This window comes from Cryptomeria japonica, chromosome 3, assembly GCF_030272615.1.
Source record: "Cryptomeria japonica chromosome 3, Sugi_1.0, whole genome shotgun sequence".
Lineage (NCBI taxonomy): Eukaryota > Viridiplantae > Streptophyta > Pinopsida > Cupressales > Cupressaceae > Cryptomeria > Cryptomeria japonica.
In genome coordinates this window covers 135,316,911-135,338,962 of record NC_081407.1, presented here as the reverse complement: position 1 = coordinate 135,338,962, position 22,052 = coordinate 135,316,911, and the positions used below count along the sequence as shown (strand labels likewise).

The following is a 22,052-nucleotide window of genomic DNA, read 5'->3' as shown; positions in this document are numbered from 1 at the left end:
GAATGTTGTTCATCTCTTCTGCCTTAAACAAAACCCTATGGTAAAGATTGATTTCAGTGGGATTCCTCCCTAGCTCTTCTACCTTAAACAAAAGAAAACCCTAAGGTAAGATTGATTTCAGTGGGATTCCTCCCTAGCTAATACCATGTGATTTATTAAGGGTCACAGTTTGTGCAAAAAAGATTTAGAGGTGAATCCAACCAAAGGTCATGATTGTGCTGAAGGATCAGAAGAATAAGAAATTATTGGTAACAAACTATCTTTCTAACAGATGCAGATTTACAGGTAATAAATTTATAAAAGTTTTGCAACTAAATATAAATTTGTAGTGTTACGTGTGCAAGCATATATATCATCACAAATTGTCATGCTGTTTGTGCAAGTGGAAAATAGAACACGGATTTTGCAGTGCAGTATGTGCAAAGATAAAACATAAAAAAAATATAGTTTTTAAGTGAGCTGCATGGTACCCAACCGTACCACATTCGACCCCCAAGAGGGAGCCATACACCTTAAAGTCTAATCAAAGGAGGGGTCAAATGCATACGAAAAGGCTTTAAAGCCTTAAAACTTCCCAATGCAGCCTAAAGAATGCTTAAAGACCGCCACACCCTTCACTAAGGAAGTAACAACCCCACATTACTTAGTGGGTTGTAGATTGCCGTACAGCTATTGGAGTGGGATAAGAATATTAGGGGGATGCAGAATGGACTGGCAATCATCTTACATTAAAAGTTAGCAATCTATATTTATTAATATTTATATTGTGTGATGTTAACAGCCATGTAAGCAATTTTCTGAGTATATTATCCTGCAACAACAAGGTTCATGATTGGTAAAATGATATCAGGTGCATATTTATTTCAATAATTTTGTATAGGAAAAGTCGTTAACAACTTAACAGCCCTTAGAGTTGTGAAATTTAATTCTGGGGTATCTGTTCATAATCTCGTGCCAAAACAATGAGGAATGCAACCTGTTTGACAAAATGTCTCTGTGAATCCTTCAAACATGAGCATGCTTTAATGATGAATAGATGATCTAGAAGTATAACTGCAGCTATTATGATTGTTAGTATTCATAAATTCCTCCTATTGCACTACATGCAAACTGTTTGACGAAATGTCTGCATAGCAAACTTGTAAAAGCTTATACGAATTTTGCTAAAATATTTGAAGGCAGTATATTACATTTATCCATGATGTATTTTTTGCTTGTCCCATCATGAGCAAGGTGTGTCATTTCTAAGGTTATTATGTCAGTTCAGTTGTAAAACGGGAAACAGTGCACGTATCTAAGTATCAAAGAATTGGCAGAGTGACACCAAAAGTTCCTTCAGACTTGGAAGCCAAGAAAGTGAAAGTTCTTCCATGTATCTAAAAGTGCTCTGATTGAAAGGACGCCTCATGGGTATTTGACATATCCAAAGCACAATAACCATCATAACATGCACCTCGAGGGTTAATGGTTAGTGATAAGTGGAAAAGAAGGTGATAGAGCAAGCCTAGCACATCTTAACTAAGTTTACAAGGTGTAGGCACTTAAGAAGCACACCTGCACTCTTTCAACCCATATTTTAATGGCCAAGTTGTCCATGGTGCATGTCTGTCAGTTGCTTGTAAGTGTTTGAAGGCCAATACTTAAGAAAAGTACTCCACATATGTTTTGACAGAGCGTGTCCAACAGGTGTTTGTCAATATTCAAGTGGTAATGGTGGATGAATAGAAGCAAAGGTCTTCATCGATTGTACCTGGGGGGTTTTGACCAAAGTTTTAGTGGCTAACTCAGGTAATAAGCACTCCTCAGATGATGACCAAAGATTATGTGCAATAACCCTTGTGGCGCGTCAATAACCCTTGTGGAGCATGCCAAGCACATCATACCAAGTTAAAGTGGCAGGAATTCATTTGGAGTGTGCCCAACCTATTCTTTTTCGTAAAACATGAAAACATGAAGATAAAACATCATGAAATGATGTAAAACCCTATGAAGCAAAGAGAGTTTCCTGTTGTTAATCATTAAAGGCCAGAGTGCTCAAGGAAACAAAGTGAAGCAGCATTGGACGTTTTTCCAGACTAGGTTTGCAGTTTACAGAATTCTTCCATCCAAATAGAGATGCCACATCCAATTTCAGCAAGCTTTCATTGAATTCCAAGGGCGCCATAGCAGTTTCCAGCATTTCTTACCATTTTTCTGCCTTTTCCAGGGCACCATCAGTTTTTTGCAGGTGGTTGATCAGGGTGTACAAACTCTAGGGATTCTAAAGCGTAGTTTCTGATTTCTGAAGGAATTTGTAATTTTTCAAATCTAGAATTTTTCTGATTATCTATCTACATAATGTGATTTTCCAGTTGCATAGGGATTGAATGAATTTGATGCCTATTTGAAAGTTGAACCCTAGGGTTTCCAAAGGACAGTTTTAAGCCATTCAATGAAAATATATCAGCATTATGATGCAGCAGTCTAGGGTTCAGAGCACTACATTTTTAGCAATTCCAGTGGAAGGCATTACATTCAAGTCACCAAGAATGTTTAATGAAATCAGCAATAGTCTGGTGAACAAAGTTTAAAGTTTTTTCAAGAGATCCTCCCTGTTTCAAAATATAAGAGTTTTGTGTAATGTCCTTTTTTTAAATCATTATGACCTAGAAATAATAATAAATTAAAATATCAAAAAACTAAGATATAAATATAATACAATTATAAGATATAAAATTAAAGTTTAATTTAATCAAAAGTCAAGGAACATGTGAAAAATCATGACCATTGAAGGAAGAAGATATATAAGAGACACCAAACAAGGAGAAGAATCATATGAAGAGAAACATTTTTATTATTTGTTTTTACTCCTTGCGGAGAGCATAAATTATAATCAATTAACTTGAGGACAAAATCCCTCGTGGCAGAAATTAAAGGACAAAAACCCCATAATTTCCATCATTGAGTTAGTGGGTAGAAAACCCCTGATCCACCCAGATTCTAAGGCATTACAAAGGCATTTAAATAAAGAAAGATCACTGCAGACTAGAGGAAGATTTACTGCAGATATAAAAGGAGTTCTATATTTTTTGAGATACGTTTAAACATAAATCTGAATCATATAATAAACTGTTAAGCTGCAATCTCTAGGTTAATTTCATACTTGTAAACTTGTGCAATTATTATAATCAGTTGGGGTTTATTATATTTAAGAAAACAAAGGAAAATTTAAAAAGGGACATTACAAATGATATCAGACCAGCAGTCCTGCCAACCTGTGGCTCTACATCTAGTTTATAAAGTGGAGAGAAAGATTAGAGGAAGCATTACAGGAGGCTAGCAACCAGATTAGAGAAGATAAGATGGCCAATCAAGAGGAAGAACAAGAGCATGAGTGGAATGCCTATGTGGAAAGAGATGAACAAACAACACAATTGCTCCTTCAAAAGCTTCAAGAAATGAACAATGCAATTAATTCCCTTAGTGATGTAGAAAACTCCCTCCTGCCTTCAACAAATTTGAAACTCTCGAATACTTGAAACAATAGCAGAGACTCTCTGCTTTCAATTCAACAACAGAAAGTCACAGAGATCCGAATAGGCTATTGCACCCCCCACAATTTCTCACCGTATTTTCAAACCACTTCTTTACGCCCCGAATCTCCCCTGCGCATCTTCCTAAAACAGCAATTTATTTCATGGTTTTTTTATTTCTTTCCCTCTGTCTGACTACCGCCAGTTGTTTCACCTGTTTCTCTTCTTTTCATTAAATGGATGTGCCCCCAAGCTTCCAATCGACTCCTATTGTTCAATCTTCATTTCCTCGATGCCTTTCCCCGTTTTTTTGTCCTCCCTGCTATGCCAAAAAAAAATCTCTTTTCATCGCTAGCTTAATTAACAATTTTTTTTTCTATCTGCAATCGGTTGCAGCATTTCATTTCCTCTTGGGTCCGCTATTTTTTCATAGGCCGATGCTTATTGGTCACTTTCTATCTGCCAATGGGATGTCATTGACCCCTCCAGTGGGGTCCTTCCTTACAATCTTGTTCCTAACCGAACCCTACCTCCTTGTCTTCTGCATTTTCTTCCATTGGTGCCTTTCTTGAAGCTGAACAGTAACCACACCTGGCAACTGCATTTGTTCGAAAGTTTCTAAAGCGTTTCAACAAATCCATTTTGTGCATATCCTCCAATCAATGCAGTCCATGAGACCACTTAGGCATTTGGTCAATCTACTTGTGTGCCTTGCATATAGTTCCACATTTTGCATATATGTCTATCAATTATTGTTTGATGGATTTATATACCCTATTCCAAACATCTCATTTTGACACAAGCTGTGAGTTGATTCGGTTAAATTCCTATCAAAAGCATTTGATGAAAGAACGTCAATGCCTCTTGAGGAAATCCATGTCTTCCATAAGCTGCAATCATCGTATTCCACGAGAAAGCCTCAACACAATCATTGACTTATTATAGTGAAAACTGAAACCTTGCAAATTGGATTGCGCAAAAAAATGGAGAGATTCCAAAACAAAACAAACCAAAATTCAAAGAAAACAAACAAGAAATATTTTTGTTGGTGCTGATTACCAACTTGCCCAAGTGCTCCTACACCAGACATGTCGGGTAAGTGAAACGTTCCACGAGTTGACAAGCTCAGGAACATTTGGAGATGAATGGGATGATAATCCCATGTTTGCTTCTAATCCGAATTTGCTCCTTGTCTACAAGAGCCTTTCCTCTTCTACTCTTTTGTTCTTCATCCATTACAATACACAAGCCTCAACTATTTGTGCTGCTATTATCTTTCCCTTTACTATGCTGCTGCAATAAATTTGAATTCAATCTTCCTTATCCTCTTTTAATCTACCCTTGAAATGTTTTTGAATCCCTATGCTCAATCTCTTTCCTTTCATCTATGCATTGTTTTCCAGCACTACAACAAACAATGAAGTTTGATTCTTTTGCTTGCTTCTCCTTCTCCTTCAAAGAATTCAGCACATTCTCGCATTCATCTTTCCAGATGGTGTACGCATTCTTTTTACCATCATGAATGGCCTCCCTATCAAACTACCATGGCCTTCCCAACACAACATGACAAGCACTCATGGGCAAACATCACAAAACACATCATCTTTATAAGAGCCTATCTGAACACTAATCAAACATCGCCCAGTCACAGTCATCTTGTGTTCCTTTTGTAACCAAGAAACTTTGTATGGACTAGGGTGCTTACACCTTTTTAAACCTAGCTTCTCTACCATCTCCTATGAAACTACGTTATCCATACTACCACTATCTACTATAACTTTGCAACACTTACCTCTAACCTTGCATATGGTTTGAGAGAGACTCCTTTAGGATGGTTCATCCTCAACTAACTTTGGATTCACCAACACTCTCCTCATCATGAGAAATTCACCTTCTTTGGGGTCTTCACATTTCAAGGATGCATCACTCTCCTCATCCTCTTGTGCCAAGTGATTTCTTGTTGCACTCTTCTTGCTACCTTCTTGTATTTGAGGGCACTCAAAAGCACGATGACCAGCTTCTCCACACTGGAAACATTTACCAAGGAATCCTCTGCTGCTGCTACCATGTCCTCTCACTGGAATCTCTTTTTCTTTTGTGTTTTGGCCCACATCCTTACTCAATTTGGGCTTGGATTCTTCTTATATCTACTTTCATTTGTTGCTTCTTGCTTGTCCTTTCTTTGATGCAAATCTTCCATGACTTCTAGAGTTATTTATTTGTCTCCTCATCAATTTCTCCTCAACCTTCGATGTGTATTGATATGCCTCTTCCACCAAGATAATCTTCAGCATACTCAATTAACCTTGAATATTGAATCATAAGCGATTCACATACCTAGCTATCTTTTCCTTATCAATTTCATGCTTTCCCGAATGAATGGCCAACTTGTAGAACTCCTCCATGTAATCTTTTACGCTGTCTTATTGTTTCAGATCTTGCAACTCCTTGAATAACTCCATTTCATAATATCCAGGAACGAATTTGTTCTTCAACCTAGTCACCATTTGATTTTGGGATCTCCATTTGTTACCCACTCTCTTTGCAATTCTTTCCACCATAATGCAGCATGCCCTTTCAATTTTGTTTGGACTATCTTTACCCTCTGTGGGTCTCTAATTTCCTCTATTTCAAAGCATTCTTCTAGCTCTCCTATCCAATCAATCAACTCTTCAAGATTTAACGTTCCAAGAAAATATGGTACTTCCACTTTGTTGTTCTTTGCGATTCTCGTAAGAGCCCTCAAAAATCTTTCTTCTCCAACATCCTCTGGTTGTTCTTCCTCCCTTCCTTGTTCTTCCACTTCACTTTGTTCTTCACTCACAAAATCTCTTACATTTCCAGTAGCTAAACTCACCTCGTTTCTTATATTATTTCTTATCATTTCACGAAATCATTCCAACACCTCCTCTATTCTAGGCATTCCTCTTCAAGGTGGCATCTTGAAAATTTCCGAGTATCACCAATGTGTTTGCACAAACCTCATGTTCTGCACCTATGCCTACAACAATTCTCTTAAGCTTCTCAGCCACAAGTCCTGGTGTAGGTTGTCTCACAATCAGTAATCTGTCTAGATTCTACACACTTAAGACAACCGGCTCTAAAAACCAATTGATGCAAAAAGCCCCCTCCCACCTTCACCAAATGCAAAACTCTAGAACACTTGAGCAATAGCAGAGACTCTCTACTTTCAATTTCAACAACAGAATGTAACAGAATGTAACAAAGATAGAGAATTTTATTTCAAAACAATTTCAATGTCAAACATATGGCAAATCAACCAGCTCATACTTTCAATCATTTCAACTGTCTCTCAACACAATCAACTCGCTTCTCTCTGTCTCTTTGCTTACTCACCCCCTCCTATGGAATTATTGCGCCCAAGACAAGATCTCTAGTTTTAGCGCTGATTTCTTTCTTGCAACACTATTCCCCCTTTTTTAGCACACCTTATTTCTATAATAGGCTATTGTGCCCCCCCTCTTCTCACTGTATTTTCAAACAAATTCTTTATGCCCCAAATCTGCCCTACACATCTTCCTAAAATCAACTCCTGCTGTTCAATCCTCATCTCCTCAATGCCTCTCCACGTTTTTTTATCCTCAATGCTCTGCAAAAAAATAATCCTCTTTTCATTGCTAACTTAATTAACTTTTTTCCCAATCTGCAATTGGTTGTAGTGTTTCATTTCCTCTTGGGTCAGCTATCTTTCCATAGGTCGATGCTTATCTATTGCTTTTTATCTGCAAATGGGATGTCATTGACCCCTCCAGTGGCCTCCTTCCTTACAATCTTGTTCCTAACCAAACCCTGCCTGCTGTCTTGGGCATTTTCTTCCATCGATGCCTTTCTTAGGAGTTGAACGGTAACCACACCTGGCTTTTGCATTTGTTTGAAAGTTTCTGAAGCCTTTCAACAAATCCATTTTGTACATATCATTCAATCAATGCAGTCCATGAGACCACATTGCGATTAGGCATTTGGTCAATCTACTTGTGTGCCTTGCATATAGTTCCACATTTTGCATATGTCAATCAATTATTGTTTGATGGATTTCTATACCTTGTTCTAGATGTCTCATTGTGGCGCAAGTTAGGAGGAGGCTTGTAAATGTGGGCTGATCCAGTTAAACTCCTATCAAAAGCACTTGATGAAAGAATGTCAATGCCTCTTGAGAAAATCCATGTCTTCCATAAGCTGCAATCATCATATTCCACAAGAAAGTCTCAACACAATCATTGACTTATTATAGTGAAAACAGAGAGCGTGAAAATTGGATTGTACAGAAAAAATGGAGAGATGCCAAATCAAAACAAACCAAAAATTCAAAGAAAACAAACTAGTAATATTTTTGTTGGTGTTGATCGCCAGTTCGCCTAGGTGCTCCTGCACCACTCAGGCTTGCACAAACTAATGGAGGAGAAGGTAGTAATTCAAATGATTCAGGGTCAAAGCATAACAATAGAACTCCACTTGGATCACCACGCAGAATCACCCAGCCCACATTCTTACCCAGGGATGAGCAGCCTTGAGAAGAGGAAGAGTCAAACATGACAACAAATGAAATTGATGAGTACATAGACGCATGCTCAAGACTTGAGATGGATATCAGAAAACATATTCCATTTATACAATTTCATAATGCAAGATCAAGGAATATTTCCAAAGTAGAAAAATGACAATCCACAAAGATCCAAAAGGCAAGGTGTTCTACAAATTCCAGGAATATGAAGAGTGGTAGTTTAGTAGGCAGCCATAAAATGAGAGTCTAGATTACCTTGGTGAAAATTCTTGTGGCACAACGAGTGATATTGGGATCTCAACAACTGGAGCTTCAAGTCATAGCAAGACAGTCATGGCTAAGAGTGATAACAACACAAGCCTCAGCAATGAGAAGTGGACAACAAGAGAAATCAAGCTTTGGTGTGAAAACTTTGCACATGACAATAGTTCATTTAAGAGAGAAGATAGTTAAGAATATCGGATTTTATAGTCTAAGGAGACATAGCAATGAGAAGTGGACAACAAGAGAAATCAAGCTTTGGTGTGAAAACTTTGCACATGACAATAGTTCATTTAAGAGAGAAGATAGTTAAGAATATCGGATTTTATAGTCTAAGGAGATATAAAATGTTAGTCATGATAGATGTGAAGAAGAAGACATTAACGAAAATCTGGTATTGACGTGTGAAGACATTTGCACATCTACAACTACTATTGGTATTAATGAGATGGAAGAGAAACTAAATTCACAAGCAGATGCAAATGACGGAAATTTTTGTTGAAAACGATTCTTCAAATATGGCCATTGAAAAGAAACTTAAACAAAAAAATTCAAGAAAAGAAATATGCTAAAACACTAAGTATCTTTGGAGAAACCTATGAAGACATTTGAAGAGTATCTAAAAAGAGAGAAGCAGAAGACAATTTTTGTTGATTAAGATTTAGCCATAGAGTAACGGGTTGTGAAAAAGATCAAGATCAAGGAAGACAATTCACTTTTTGAAATAAAGGCAAAGACATATCTTGGTTCAAGTTCCACAACTTCTGATGATATCAAAGAAGCGCAATGGAAGATGAATGGTGAAATGGTTCTTCATAAAGAACTGCCCTTCAGAAAGTTAGTTGTAGAGATAGAGCAATTAGTAGAGTTGGGTATGAATCAAACAACTTTGCGGGACAACATGAATCATCAAGCAAAATTGTTTGCAGACATGAAAGACAAAGTTGTTCAACAACACTTAACAACAGATAGGTAGTTAACAAAATACCAGCGTTCCACAGGGACACATCCCCCAAAAAAACATGAAGTTTTATGGGACGGAGAGATGCCTCTAGAACGTTTCTCTGTCACACCTCCACGTCCGCAATGTTTCTCAGTCGAACCAAAAACGTTTCCTGCATTTCTCATAGAGGGCGAGGCATTTCACAAGGAGGAGATGTCATTTGGGAGAGCTGGGATGTCTCCGAGATGCCCAAACGTCCCTCGATAGGAAAGGGGATGCCCAGATGTTTCTCGCAGTGGAAAAGAGAAGTCATGTTTTTAAAAAACAAAAAACCTAAAAACTAAAGTGAAAGTCTAAGGATAACCCTGAGAATTGATATGAAGAAATGAAAGAAAAACAGCCAAATTTTGGCTGTCTGGAAGCATGTATTGTCTATTTTAGGATTTTTGTCCTTCAGACTTGGAAATGGAGTTAGTAGCCTAGGGTTTTGAGGAATTTGAGCGAAGCATTGAAATGAGAACCCTTCAAAGATGTTGAGACATGGACCAGCTAGGACTCAAACCTAGGACCTTCCATACGCTGCTGGAGCGCTCTACCACTGAGCTACTGGCCCCTCTTGGACCAGTCCATCGTCGGTCCAGGTGTGGCTTATTTCCAACACCAACACCCCCCCTTAAGCCACACCTCTCGTGTGCTTGGGGCTCCTAGCCTGGACCTGGCTCTGATACCATGTTGAGACATGGACCAGCTAGGACTCGAACCTAGGACCTTCCATACGCTGCTGGAGTGCTCTACCACTGAGCTACTGGCCCCTCTTGGACCAGTCCATCGTCGGTCCGGGTGTGGCTTATTTCCAACACCAACAAAAGAAGCTACCAATAAATTTTGAGCGAATTCTGAGGACTTACTATTTTTAGTAAGTCTGTTTTTAGGAAGTTTCACTGTGGCTCGAATTGGCCTAATTTTGCGTTTAAATAAATTTACTATTTTTAGTAAGTGTCACTATGTGCCAGTTTGCCCTAATTTGATGTTTGGAAGAACTTACTATTTTTAGTAAGTCTATTTTTGTAAAGTCTGTCTCTAGCAACTGGCAAGACATTGACGGCAAGACATTTCTGAATGTCCAAGTTCCAAATCCAAAATAGTTGAAAAGCACGTAGATGATCAAAATTTTGGCCGTCTCGAATCCTTTCCCAAAATGACAAAGGCATGGAATTTAATGCTTAAGGTAATGTCTTGGATATGGCATTTGGCAAGTCAAAGGATAAAAAAGGGGCATCAAAGATTCATCTCTCCAGTTCTAGGGCATCATTCCAAGGAAGTTCGAAAAGCATAAAGGAATTCCAGTTCCAAAGGATGCCAGTTCAAAGACCTCAAGATTCAAGCAAGTACAAATGAGAAGAATTTACAACTATCTTGAATTTCCTCTGAAGATCCAAGATCCCAGTTAGGAAAGAACAAGGAGGAAGAATTCCAATTCCAGACATTCAAGGAGGACCTTCAAAGTTCCTGAGATCCAATTCAAGTATGAAAGACTTAAAGAATGACAGAATCATCGACAAGGGAGTCCAATTCATTTCAAGAAGGTGAATTCCCAAGCAAGTACATGGAAAGAAGAAAATGATAAAGGATAATTTCAGAAGAGTTGATCAAAGTTAGAACCTCAGTCTAGATGATGCAATTTGGGAATATACTCCATCACAATCAATCAAAATGGAATATTCCTTGTGATGAGTCACCGAGTCCACATGGTACCCAACATGTTGAGGTGGCACCTCGTCACCTTCTCCAGCCAATCAAATGTCTCCAAACAGTCATGACTCGATTCATTGCATTTCCTGTCAGAGAGAGGTATAGTGGGTGTACTATTCTAAGTGAAGGGCTATTTAAATGCATAGTGGGTGTACTTAGTGGAGTGATGGGCTACTAAATGCAAAGTGGGCATGATACCTTATTAATTGTTAGGCAGACTACTTAGCGCCACGAGTCATTTTTGGTCAAACCCTAATTACAGTTTGCTAGCTGTAATCTTAGCCCATGATTTCAAATTAATCTTGGCCATTCATTTGTGGGAGGATCTCTATAAAAGGCCATGCCTTCTCATTTGTAATCCATTAGATAGTTAGCTCATTAAAAGTGAAGAACTCTTGCTTCTTAGAGTAGAATTAGAGTAGGAGAAGGAGAAGACATTGTTGTAAGACTTGGAGAAATAAAATTTGATTTCATTGAAGATATGGTGGATTCATGTTTATTTCAACTTGTTGCATGGTGTTCTTCCAATTTCTCAATTGTTAGATAAAGTGCTTTGATTTCAATGGAGAATGTAATGGTGTTTGATGAATTTCCATGGCTCATACTTTTTGCATCTTATTGATTGTAAGTAGCAGTGTAAAGTTAGTCTGAGCCTTTTATGGATACTTAACTTCAATCATTGAATGTGCATTGTTTGTTATGATGATGTTCATTATGATATGAAAATTCTTTGCATAACCCTTGGAAGATTGCACCAGTTCTTGTGGAGTTGTAGTTGATCTTGGTGAAGCAGAACTTGGTTTATTTGGAATTCGTCCATTAGAGCACTATCCATTGATAGCATTGTCCTTGGGAGTAGATTTAGATCCTTCTAACCCTTTTCCCTTTAATTTCAATTCATTTCAGTTCTGTCCGTTTGAAGAAGAAGCATCACGAGATTGCAATCTCCGATGAAGAAGTTCCAGCCAGCATTGCAGAAGAAGTGAAGAATGATCCAAACGTAAGTCCCCTTTGTGTTACCAGCATATCACAATCACCATTTCGCTTATCCACACGTCAAGACCTGATAGAGAAGAACCTTGGAGTCACCTGTATAATCTTTCGCAATCTTAGCATACATGGGATTTTGCTCAAGAGAGGATAAGATAACTTGGTATTTTATTCTGTGATGGTGTGGTCATAAAACATCGGATGGCGAGAAGAACCTTGGAGTCGCCTGTATAATCTTTCGCAATCTTAGCATACATGGGATTTTGCTCAAGAGAGGATAAGATAACTTGGTATTTTTACTATTTTATTCTGTGATGGTGTGGTCATAAAACACCCATCAACACATCCCTCAACAGGGAAGGGGATGCCCAGACATTTCTCACGATGGAAAAGAGAAGTAATGTTTTTAAAGAACTAAAAGACTAAAAACTAAAGTGCAAGCACCCTAACCCTAACTCGCCTAAAGCTGATAAAAGAGAGAGTCTCATTTGTAACCACAAAGGCATTTGGTCAGTTTGGAAATCAAATCTTAGGAAACAAGAGGTGGACTGCAAGTTCTGCAATTGCAAGTGGAAAGTCAAGAGATTGAATCAACAAGCTTGGAAGAGGATTTAGAGGAAGCTTCTTCATTCTTGCTGCAAGATTGAAGGTAGGCATTTGCAAGATTTAATTCTTTCAAAAGAAAACTTGTTCATTGATCAAGATTCAAGAATCAAAATTATTGCAGCTATTAGAAAATAGTTAGAAAATAGAACTAAAAACTTAGAAAAACTGTTATTTGCTTGAATAATCAGCATCATTATCACTATTAGACTATTAGAAACTTAGAAACTTTGAAAAAACATTGTTTGCTTGAAAAATTTCTGAGTTTTTTTTTATTTTTTGTTGCAGCATCATTATCACTGTCGCAATGAGCTCTAACAGCACGAGGAGTAGGGGGTGAGGCAAGTCAAACAGAAACTTCTATTGGGAGTGGAAATTTCAGCTGCCCTTCTAAAATTCTCAAAAAATGGGCTAAAAGCACCTTTGATCCAAAATCACCCTTAAAACAATTCGCATCTAAGGTACCAACAAGGCCTGGGACAGTTGGGGGCACTAGAAGGTGGAAGCGCCACATGTGTAATGTTGAATGGTTTGGCAACATTACTAGAACTAGTGCTCCCTCCTTCTTGTTCGAGGCAAAGGTGTAGAAGTATGCCAAAAGGTGCATAAGAACTTGAAGTACAGGACTGAAATATTAAAATTATGGGGTTGCAATGAAGATAAAGTACCTGCATCATGTACTTCGCAAACTCAAAGGCCACCAATTCCATCTAATTCAAGGCCAGCAGAGGCTAGGGGAAAACGTAAGATGACTAGTCCATCTTCACAACCATTGACAGATTTATTTAATGTGCAAGCAAAGGATGAGAGAGATGATGCCATTGGCCATTTTTTCTTTGCCAATGGTATTCCATTCCACGTGTCCCGCTCTCCTTATTATAAGGAAGTTGTGGCAAAGATAATAAGGGTGGAACCATCATATGTGCCACCTAGAGAGACGAAATTGAGGACAATGATCTTGGATCAAAACTATTTCTAAGATTAATATTTTGATGGAGAAGATGAAAAGAACCTGGGTCACAAGTGGTTGCAGCATAGTCATGGATGGGTGGACAGACATTAGGCATCGTCCACTCATCAACATCATGGTTACATCTACAGCAGAACCTTATTTCCTTAGCGCTATTGATTGTTCAGGGCATAGCAAGGACGTTCATCTTCAGTTCCAGATCCTCAAGGATGCTATACAGGAGGTTGGGCCACAAAATGTGGTGCACATAGTGACAGATGCAGCCCAGGTGTGTAGAACAACGAGGAAGATGATTGAGGCAACCTATAGACATATTTGGTGGACTCCTTGTGTGCATGCCATGAATAAAAGGACATGGGTAAAATCAGCTGGATCAAAACAATTGTTATTGATGCTAGAGATGTGCAGATATTTATCTGCAACAACCATACTTCACATGCACTCTTTAGGACCTTCTCCAAGAAGGAATCCTATAGAGACTCGGTATGCATCATACTTTATTCTCTTAGAGAGGATGCTTGAGTTGCGGAAGGCATTGCAAGTAATGGTTATGATAGCAAAATGGAATAGGTGACCTGAGTTGAAGACACGGCAAGGGTTGAGGGTGAAGGAGGTGGTGAAGAATGATCTCTTTTGGGCTGATGCCAAATATATTATCTCCATCACTGCTCCAATCTTCACAGTTATTAGATTTGGGGATTCTAATGCACCTTCCCTTGGAGAGGTGTATGAGTGCATTGATTCCATGCTTGGTCAAATGAAGGTTGTTGTGCAAGAGAAGGACCCTACATTGCAATTCTACACCGAGCATATTCAGCCAATCATTCATCATCGATGGGAGCAGCCCAACACTCTCATACACACGGCTGCCTATGCATTGAACCCAAAGTTGTACGTGCAAAGGCCAAGCAGAGTTACACCTAAAGAGGATCCTGAGGTGAAAGAAGGATTCATTAATGCCATTGACAAAATGTATGTTCCTACAGAGGCTAGCAAAATTCGTACTAAGTGGACAAAATTTGCCACTCTACGGGGATATTCAAAGGTAGAGAAGATAGATCTAGAGATTATGTCAAGAGAGGACCCCAAGTTGTGGTCAACTATGTATGGACCTAAATCTTTGGCAACTACTCTAGCTGTTTGTTTGCTATCCTAGGTTTATAGTTCTTTTGTTGCTGAGAGGAACTAGTCTACTTATAGCTTCATCCACTCCATTAAGAGGAACAGGCTTACTTCTAGGAGGGCAGAGAAGCTTGTGGCAGTACATAGTGTGTTGCGTCTCATTGACCGCAACACATCTACATACAAGGAGAGTCCAGCAACTAGATGGGATGTAGAGCCAAAAGAGCTAACATAGATTGATGATGATGCTACACTAATAGGGCTTTTTGGTATTGGTATAGATGAGCTTGAGAATGTGGGGTCCAACAGTTCGAGTGATAAGGACATTGAGGACTTTGGCAAGGAGCTTGGGGATGATTAGAGTCATTAGACTCTAGTTCTAGAGTTTCTACTTCTAGTAATTACTATTTAGTATCTTGATTTTAAAGTTTGAACTTTGAACATTGTTGAATCTTGATAACTTGATCAATTGATTGTAATTTTGATGAACATTGGATCATGGTTAAGATGATTATGAAATGAAAAAAATTTAAAAATTATCATTCCAATGTCTATAATTGATATTTTGGCATTTGTCATTTGAATACTAGACTCTAGCTATTATGTTATACATCTTTATCTTTTTAAAACTAATACTTCACGTACTATATGTATTATGTCAATACTTCACGTACTTATACTTGCTTGGGGAAAATCGATTTGCTTCTAGAAGGTGGAATTCATTAAATGTTCATTGCAAATCATTTATTAATTGTTTTTTTATTTTTTAAATAATCGCTGATGTTTGTAAAAAAACAATTAACTGTGGGTCAATTTATTAAAAAGATTTCAAAAATTAAATCATTGGATTAAAAAATCCAAATTAAAATAATTAAAATGTTCAAAATGCACATCTAGGGGAAAATCGACCCCTATTAGGATGAAAATCCTAACAAAATTTCATCAACTTTGCATAAAAATGTCTCCAGGGGAAAATAGATCCAAGTTTGGAGTGAAAAAACCAATTCAAACTTGCCATTTAGCACAAAAAATCACCTTGGGGGAAAATCGACCCCTATCTGGATAGTTATCCGGACCCAAAATCATTAAAATCATCACTTGTGCAAATTCGCCTAAGGTCTAGAATCACTATCCACGTTAAAAATCCTCAAAAGCTCGCCATAAAAGTCCTAGTAGAAAATCAATAGGCATCAGGAATCATCATTTTAGCCCTCATTAAAGTCATCTGCAGTCTTGGTGGAAAATCGTGGGTTGTCAAGAAGATATCCCACACTTAATCAAATTTTGAGCATCCTAGTGGAAAATCGCCCCATGTCTGGATAATGAGTGGGGGAAAAATTAGGTCCATCTAGAATCCAGTGAAAATTCACCACCAGTCAAGATTTTGAGTGGGGGAAAATCATGGGTCATCAGAAATGTGGGGGGAAAAGCATCTCCAGTCTGGAATTTTGACATTTTGACCCTTAAAATATGGATTTTCATCAAGAATTTAACATTAAACCACTCAAAATCATCTGGACGCTTAGAATTTTCAATAAAACGCATCAGAAGTTAGGCGAATTCACCAAAATTTCAGCGAAACGAAAGGAAACCTAGAGGGATAAAGTGCAAAATCAACTTGAAAAACTTCATAGGAGTGAGAAAACAACTCCTAAAGGTCCTAAAACACCTTAGCACTTAAAAATCACCCACGAGGACATTCAAAAACATGTTAACGCTCAAAAGGTTTACACTTAGACAAAATTAGGATCATTTAAAATCTCAACTTTCACGCACTTGATCCTATAACTTCAAAACCCTAAACGACAATTAGGCATGATCCTCCGAGACTCGGGCACAGGAACTCAAAATTGCCCACTGTGTTGCCAAAACCCTAAACTAACCAACGCAAGAAACAAGAAAGAGGGGGTCAGCATTTCAATGGGGCAATGTGTGAAAAGGTCACAACAAGTTGCAAGATGCCCCTAGCGCAACAACAAAGTTATAATATTGCCCAAAACTGTGCTCATCCCAAGGAGGTCAGCTCAAGTAAAAATATTTTTTATTTAAAAGGTCTTCCAAGGTGGACACCAAGAACAAGAGGGGTCGGACCCTCAAATAAATTATTACTATTTTTGTTTTGACATTTAAACCCCCCCCATAAATTTAGGGCAGCTCCATGAGGGAGGCCATCCCATTTTTCTTAAATTTATTTTGCACCTTTGAACTCAACATTAAATATGCAATTTATCTCCTCCTTGCTCATTGATGTCTCAATAATAGTGCTATAAATTTGGCACAAGCTAACCTCCATCAAATTTGCCATGACATTCTCTTTGACATCAATGACAATAATCCTACAAACATTATTAAAATTTCAAGTTAACAATATTTACTGTTTATCAGCAAATCTGATTGCTATCGTTAAAGGAGATGTTTAATTGTGAAAATTCGATTATCAGAAATACCAATTGGGAAAAGTACAGTTCCCTGTGTTTATATTATTAAATAAAAACTAAAAATAAATTAAACTTGATTGGATATTACTATTTATTCCCTCCAGGATATTAATAATTCAAATGAGACAATACAGTTCAATTAGGGAGTGAATTAAAGAGTTGACTAGGACTAACTTCTAATTCTACTACTGAGATGTATATTATGAACTATCCAGTATCATAAATTAATACTTTGCATAATCAAATACCATAACTTAAGCTCTATAGAAAAACTATGATAAACTTATAATAGTGAGGTGTATAAATCATAGAAGCAGATATCTTTAAAATATCACGATATATTGTGACATATCTTTTCTCAGGGGGATTCCCAGCATTTTCTTGAAAATATTGTAAATTTTTCAAAATATCTTTGACCTAAATTTCCACTAGTATAAATTATTGGTAATATGTCACTGATAATATCACAGTAAATTAGTTTTTTTCTATATAAGCATCAAACCTGCAAGATTTTGGTCATTCTACTCTAGAACTTTTATAAATGGGCTATACCCTTTGAATGGCATAAGTAGCTGTAAAGATTTCCAGCTGCCATTATTGAAAACAGTTAGATCTGTTGCCAAGGGACCGTTATTTCAAAAATGAACATGGTTATCTATAGTTGTGAAGACACCTGGTATTACTGGGCTTGAAAACCTTTTGAATATGGAACATGACTGTCGTTGTTGCGATTAGTGACTATGACTGTTGCCTTTGATAACAGCGAACACTGCTGTCATTATACATGATTCATGAGCATAGTCATTACTAGACAAAACTGTCAAATGATTATGCTATCCTTTGACTCGTCATTATTGTTGCATCAAAAATGAAGTACTGTCATTTCTACTTATCAATGGATATTGTTGTCGTTATTTCACTTGTAAAATGGTTATATGTTGAGGCAATTGTTTGAGAACTTTCATTGTTATAGATCAGTTGTTAATAATGTCATACCCATTGAGATTGTTGTCATCATTATTGTCTTTTGAAAAATAACTCCTTTTGTGATTATTGATCTTTTTATTGATCAGTAGCATTCTGTTACTATTGTGAGCTATACATTATTGATCCGTATGGTGCTCAATAGCATGTTATTGTACTGTGATATATTAATATGGGCATCAGTACTGCTGTCAACATTATAGGAAATATTGTTGATTAAAGTGATTACTGATTAATATAAAACATTGTTAAGACAGGACATTGTTGTTTTGAAATGCCAGGCATGAATGTTGCCACTGCTGTAAATTTAAGAGGTATTGGAAGAGGTTAGGGAGACTTTTGTTGTCAGTTGAAGTTACAATTTTGTTTATAGTTTATTCTTTTTGACTAACGGTAGGATTAACAAGTTGTATTTACCTTAGTTGCATTTTGTTGCATTAAAGGTTCATTATTGTTCTGGCAGAGTTATTTATTAACATTGTTAAACACCTTTATATACAATTATCTGAAATCAGTGATCTCAAAATTAATCAGAACAATCCATATATAAATTCATGACGTACATTCTTGTTTACTTTCACTCTCACTCTCTATGTAATTAGGATGACTTTAAATGTAAAAAACATCAACTATCTCTCTCTCTCTCTCTCTTTTTGATATTTTACAGCATTTTTTGGGTTAAACAAAGTGATAATAATTCCCCCTGGACACCCTATAGTTCCCCCTGGCTTAATTAATCAGCCTGCTAAAATAAGCAACTATAACCTCCCACAAATTCAAGACATCCGACTAACTGTTCTATATTGTCCCACCCACCCCAATCTATAGCCTTCCACCCATCCCAGCCTGGGTTGGGGGGATCTTTAGTTCGAGGGGGAATTATAATAGATCGTGGCCAAATATAGTTCTCCATCCCGCCTATCTGAGTTTCCTTTCTCTCCCGCAGCTAGTCCCATTTATACATTACCTTGCCACCCAATATTTTTCTGGTTTTTTCCCAATAATATACCAAAAAATTGAAAATATCTTTATCTCTTAGGATGCATAGAAATTCCCAAGAATGATATTTCCTTCTATGGTATAAATAATATGTCAACAACTAACTCCTCCAGCAAGTGCAGAAACAAATCTATTTTTTGAGGTTCTTCCAATCTGAGTTAATGCCCCTATTTTCTCAAAAAATTGTCTTCCTACCTTATGTTCTCTCTAGAATCTTTGATTTTCTACGTTATGTACTTTCCATGTCCTGTCTGGAAATGATACAATGATAATGAGTGATGTTTTATTCCAAGAATTCAAATTAGGAGGTTCTAAATTCTAATATTGTATTAAAGCCAAGTTCAGGGGTTTTCTTAGGAGTGCACAGAAAGTGAAGTTCTTAAAAATGCCCTTGAACCAATTGTAATTGAGACTGACCAAAACAATGAAGAGTCGCGAATCAATATGCAGCAAAAAGGATAGAGTAACAATAAGCACTAATGAAAGAGTTCCAAACTGTAGAATATTGTGAAAATTTCCACTGGTGATCAACATACATAAGAAACTTTTTGACAATGTTATAAAATGTTGTTCTCTTTAGAGATGAACATAAATATTCATTGATGATGCTTGGATGAAAAATAATAAAAACATCATCTGAGAGAAATGTTAACAGAACCTTGCATATGCAGAAACTTCCAATCACAATTAGCATGCATGAATGAAACCTTTCAAAGCAAAGAATTCTAGAACAAATTTTCACCATCTGTGCTCAGCAGAACCACGATGTCAATAAATGGTCACATAACTTCATTAAAAACAAAGAATTACAATTAACGCACATAATAAGAAAACATTTACAATTAACGCACATAATAAGAGTTGAAATATGGTTTGAGTTTTTTCCATTAAAAAAGATAGGTTACTAACTGACTGGTGTTCTTCTTATATATTTCACTTTGCCCTAAATGTCAACAGCTGCATAACTATCTGTGGTTGGTTACAAGACACAAACAACATACTCTATTTTGAAAACCTATGAAAATATTGTCCTAAGTATTTGATAATCCATTATTTATAACACTCTTACCTATTGCAACATGAGGGTCTTGACACAGGTTACTATGGTTATACTTTTCTTATATATTGGCAGCACTTGCAAAAATTCCCATAATGCCTATGGTTTGTTCTTTTGCCTCTGGCAACTCTCTATGGCTTAAAAGTAAATTTAAAATATGATTATCCTGCAAACCCCATTGAAGCTTCCAAAGTTTATCATTATTAATGCATCAAGTAGTTGTTAAATGGCATAAGGATGCATTGGTATGCTGCAAGATCTACAAATTGGTGGACCCTTGTCTTTGGTAAGCCAAGATCGAGTTTTCTCATCTCTATTACCAGCTACCACTGAAAATGAATTCTAGATCTTGTCCACCATCCTGAGACTCCATAGAACATCGTAATATTTCTCCGACGGCAAAGTTATCAAATTCAATTGAAATAACCCCGAGCTACGGCCCAATGAATATGCAGGCCGATACAATGTCTGAATTCAATATAATGCCCTGTAGATACCAACCGGGTCACAGTCAAAAGGGTTTAGGGCAAGTGGTGAGGAACTACAAGTATGCCACTGTAAGTCTAGAATACGTTCCCACATGCTGTCGGGCAAAGTGTAGTAACTGTGCCGCACAAGGCCAAAGGAGTTGAACTTATGCGAAAGCATAGACCTGATTCGAACCCTATATGTTGTCATTGGGAATACAGGCCCAAACCCACCTTACGTTCCCTAAGAGATACGCCCTTAATGTCTACCAAAACATTTAAGCACCTAAAAGATAAACACAATCTAGGTCCTGACCATAGTGTCCTATTAGAACGGTGATTTGACTATAAAAACCAAGAATTTTTATAATCGATGTTTGTCCTAACATTTAGGAAATCAAAATACAAAAACATAGTCTGAGTCCTGGTCCTACTCTTATGCTTTGAATTTATGAAAATAGATATTTTTATAATTGAAATCACATACCGGGCAGGAACATGAGGAACCCAATCGTCAAAAATCCAAACGCCTGAGAGTTATCGCCACCCATATGACCAGTGAAGATGAGATGAGATACAATTAAGAGAGAAGAGCCAAAGGCAAGCAAGAATAAGGCAAGGGCTATAGATTTCCATGGGATCTTCTGTTTAGGCATATAATCGAAGCGTATATCATAATTACTGTCATTGTCATCATCTTCTCTTCCTCCATATCGATTGCCAGCTGATACGAATGAGCGTCTTCGTTGATTTTGCTGTTGTTGGGTATCATCTGTAGGCAATGGCGTATAGCGTACGTTTGTTCTTTCGCCCATCTCTTTAAATTTGACAATCCAATCTTCCTTTGTCCGAATGATGTTTGTTATTGTGCCTTAGGTAGGTATTCGCCTCTGTTCCAATTTCTTCCTGATTCATTTCACCGGCCGCCTTCCATGCTAGAAGAAAAATCGCGGATTATTTTAAGTGCACAACTTAAGAACAGACTAGGGCAGAGGGTCCGCCAACGGAGTGGGGTCCTATAAGGGGCACAGGAGTTGACTGGAATTAACCTTTAACTAGTGCAGTTAAATTCAAAAATATAAGCAATGTGTTTACTAGCATTTGTACCGAATGAAGTGTAAGGTTAGATCAATAGAAATTTATATAGAGTAAACATAAAAATTTAGAGTGTTGTTTTTTTTTAATATTGTTCTAATGATGTTGTTATAGCTGTTTAGTTGATATTGCTCTTTATAATACTATTGTAATACTTATGTTACAGTTGATAGACTGTTTTTTTAATCATTTTGCTGAAGTTGTAGCTTTACTTCTATAATATGATTCTTAATCTAACAAAAAAAAAAAAAAATTATAATATCTTATAGATAGAATAGTATTTTTTAATATATAATTTTAAATATACACTCTTGATTTTAAAAGGGATGATTCTTCA

The 22,052-nt window shown here is 37.1% G+C and overlaps 1 protein-coding gene across 1 annotated transcript in view; it reads right to left on the bottom strand.

The window, feature by feature from the left end:
* LOC131027326 (uncharacterized) overlaps window positions 1-21,657 on the bottom strand; it is a 41,581-nt gene extending 19,924 nt beyond the window's left edge. The window contains exon 1 of the mRNA XM_057957340.2: window positions 21,108-21,657. Coding sequence (XP_057813323.2) covers window positions 21,108-21,435 — 328 coding nt within the window. The 5' untranslated portion in view covers window positions 21,436-21,657. The remainder of the gene's footprint in view (window positions 1-21,107) is intronic.
* Window positions 21,658-22,052: the final 395 nt, after the last annotated feature.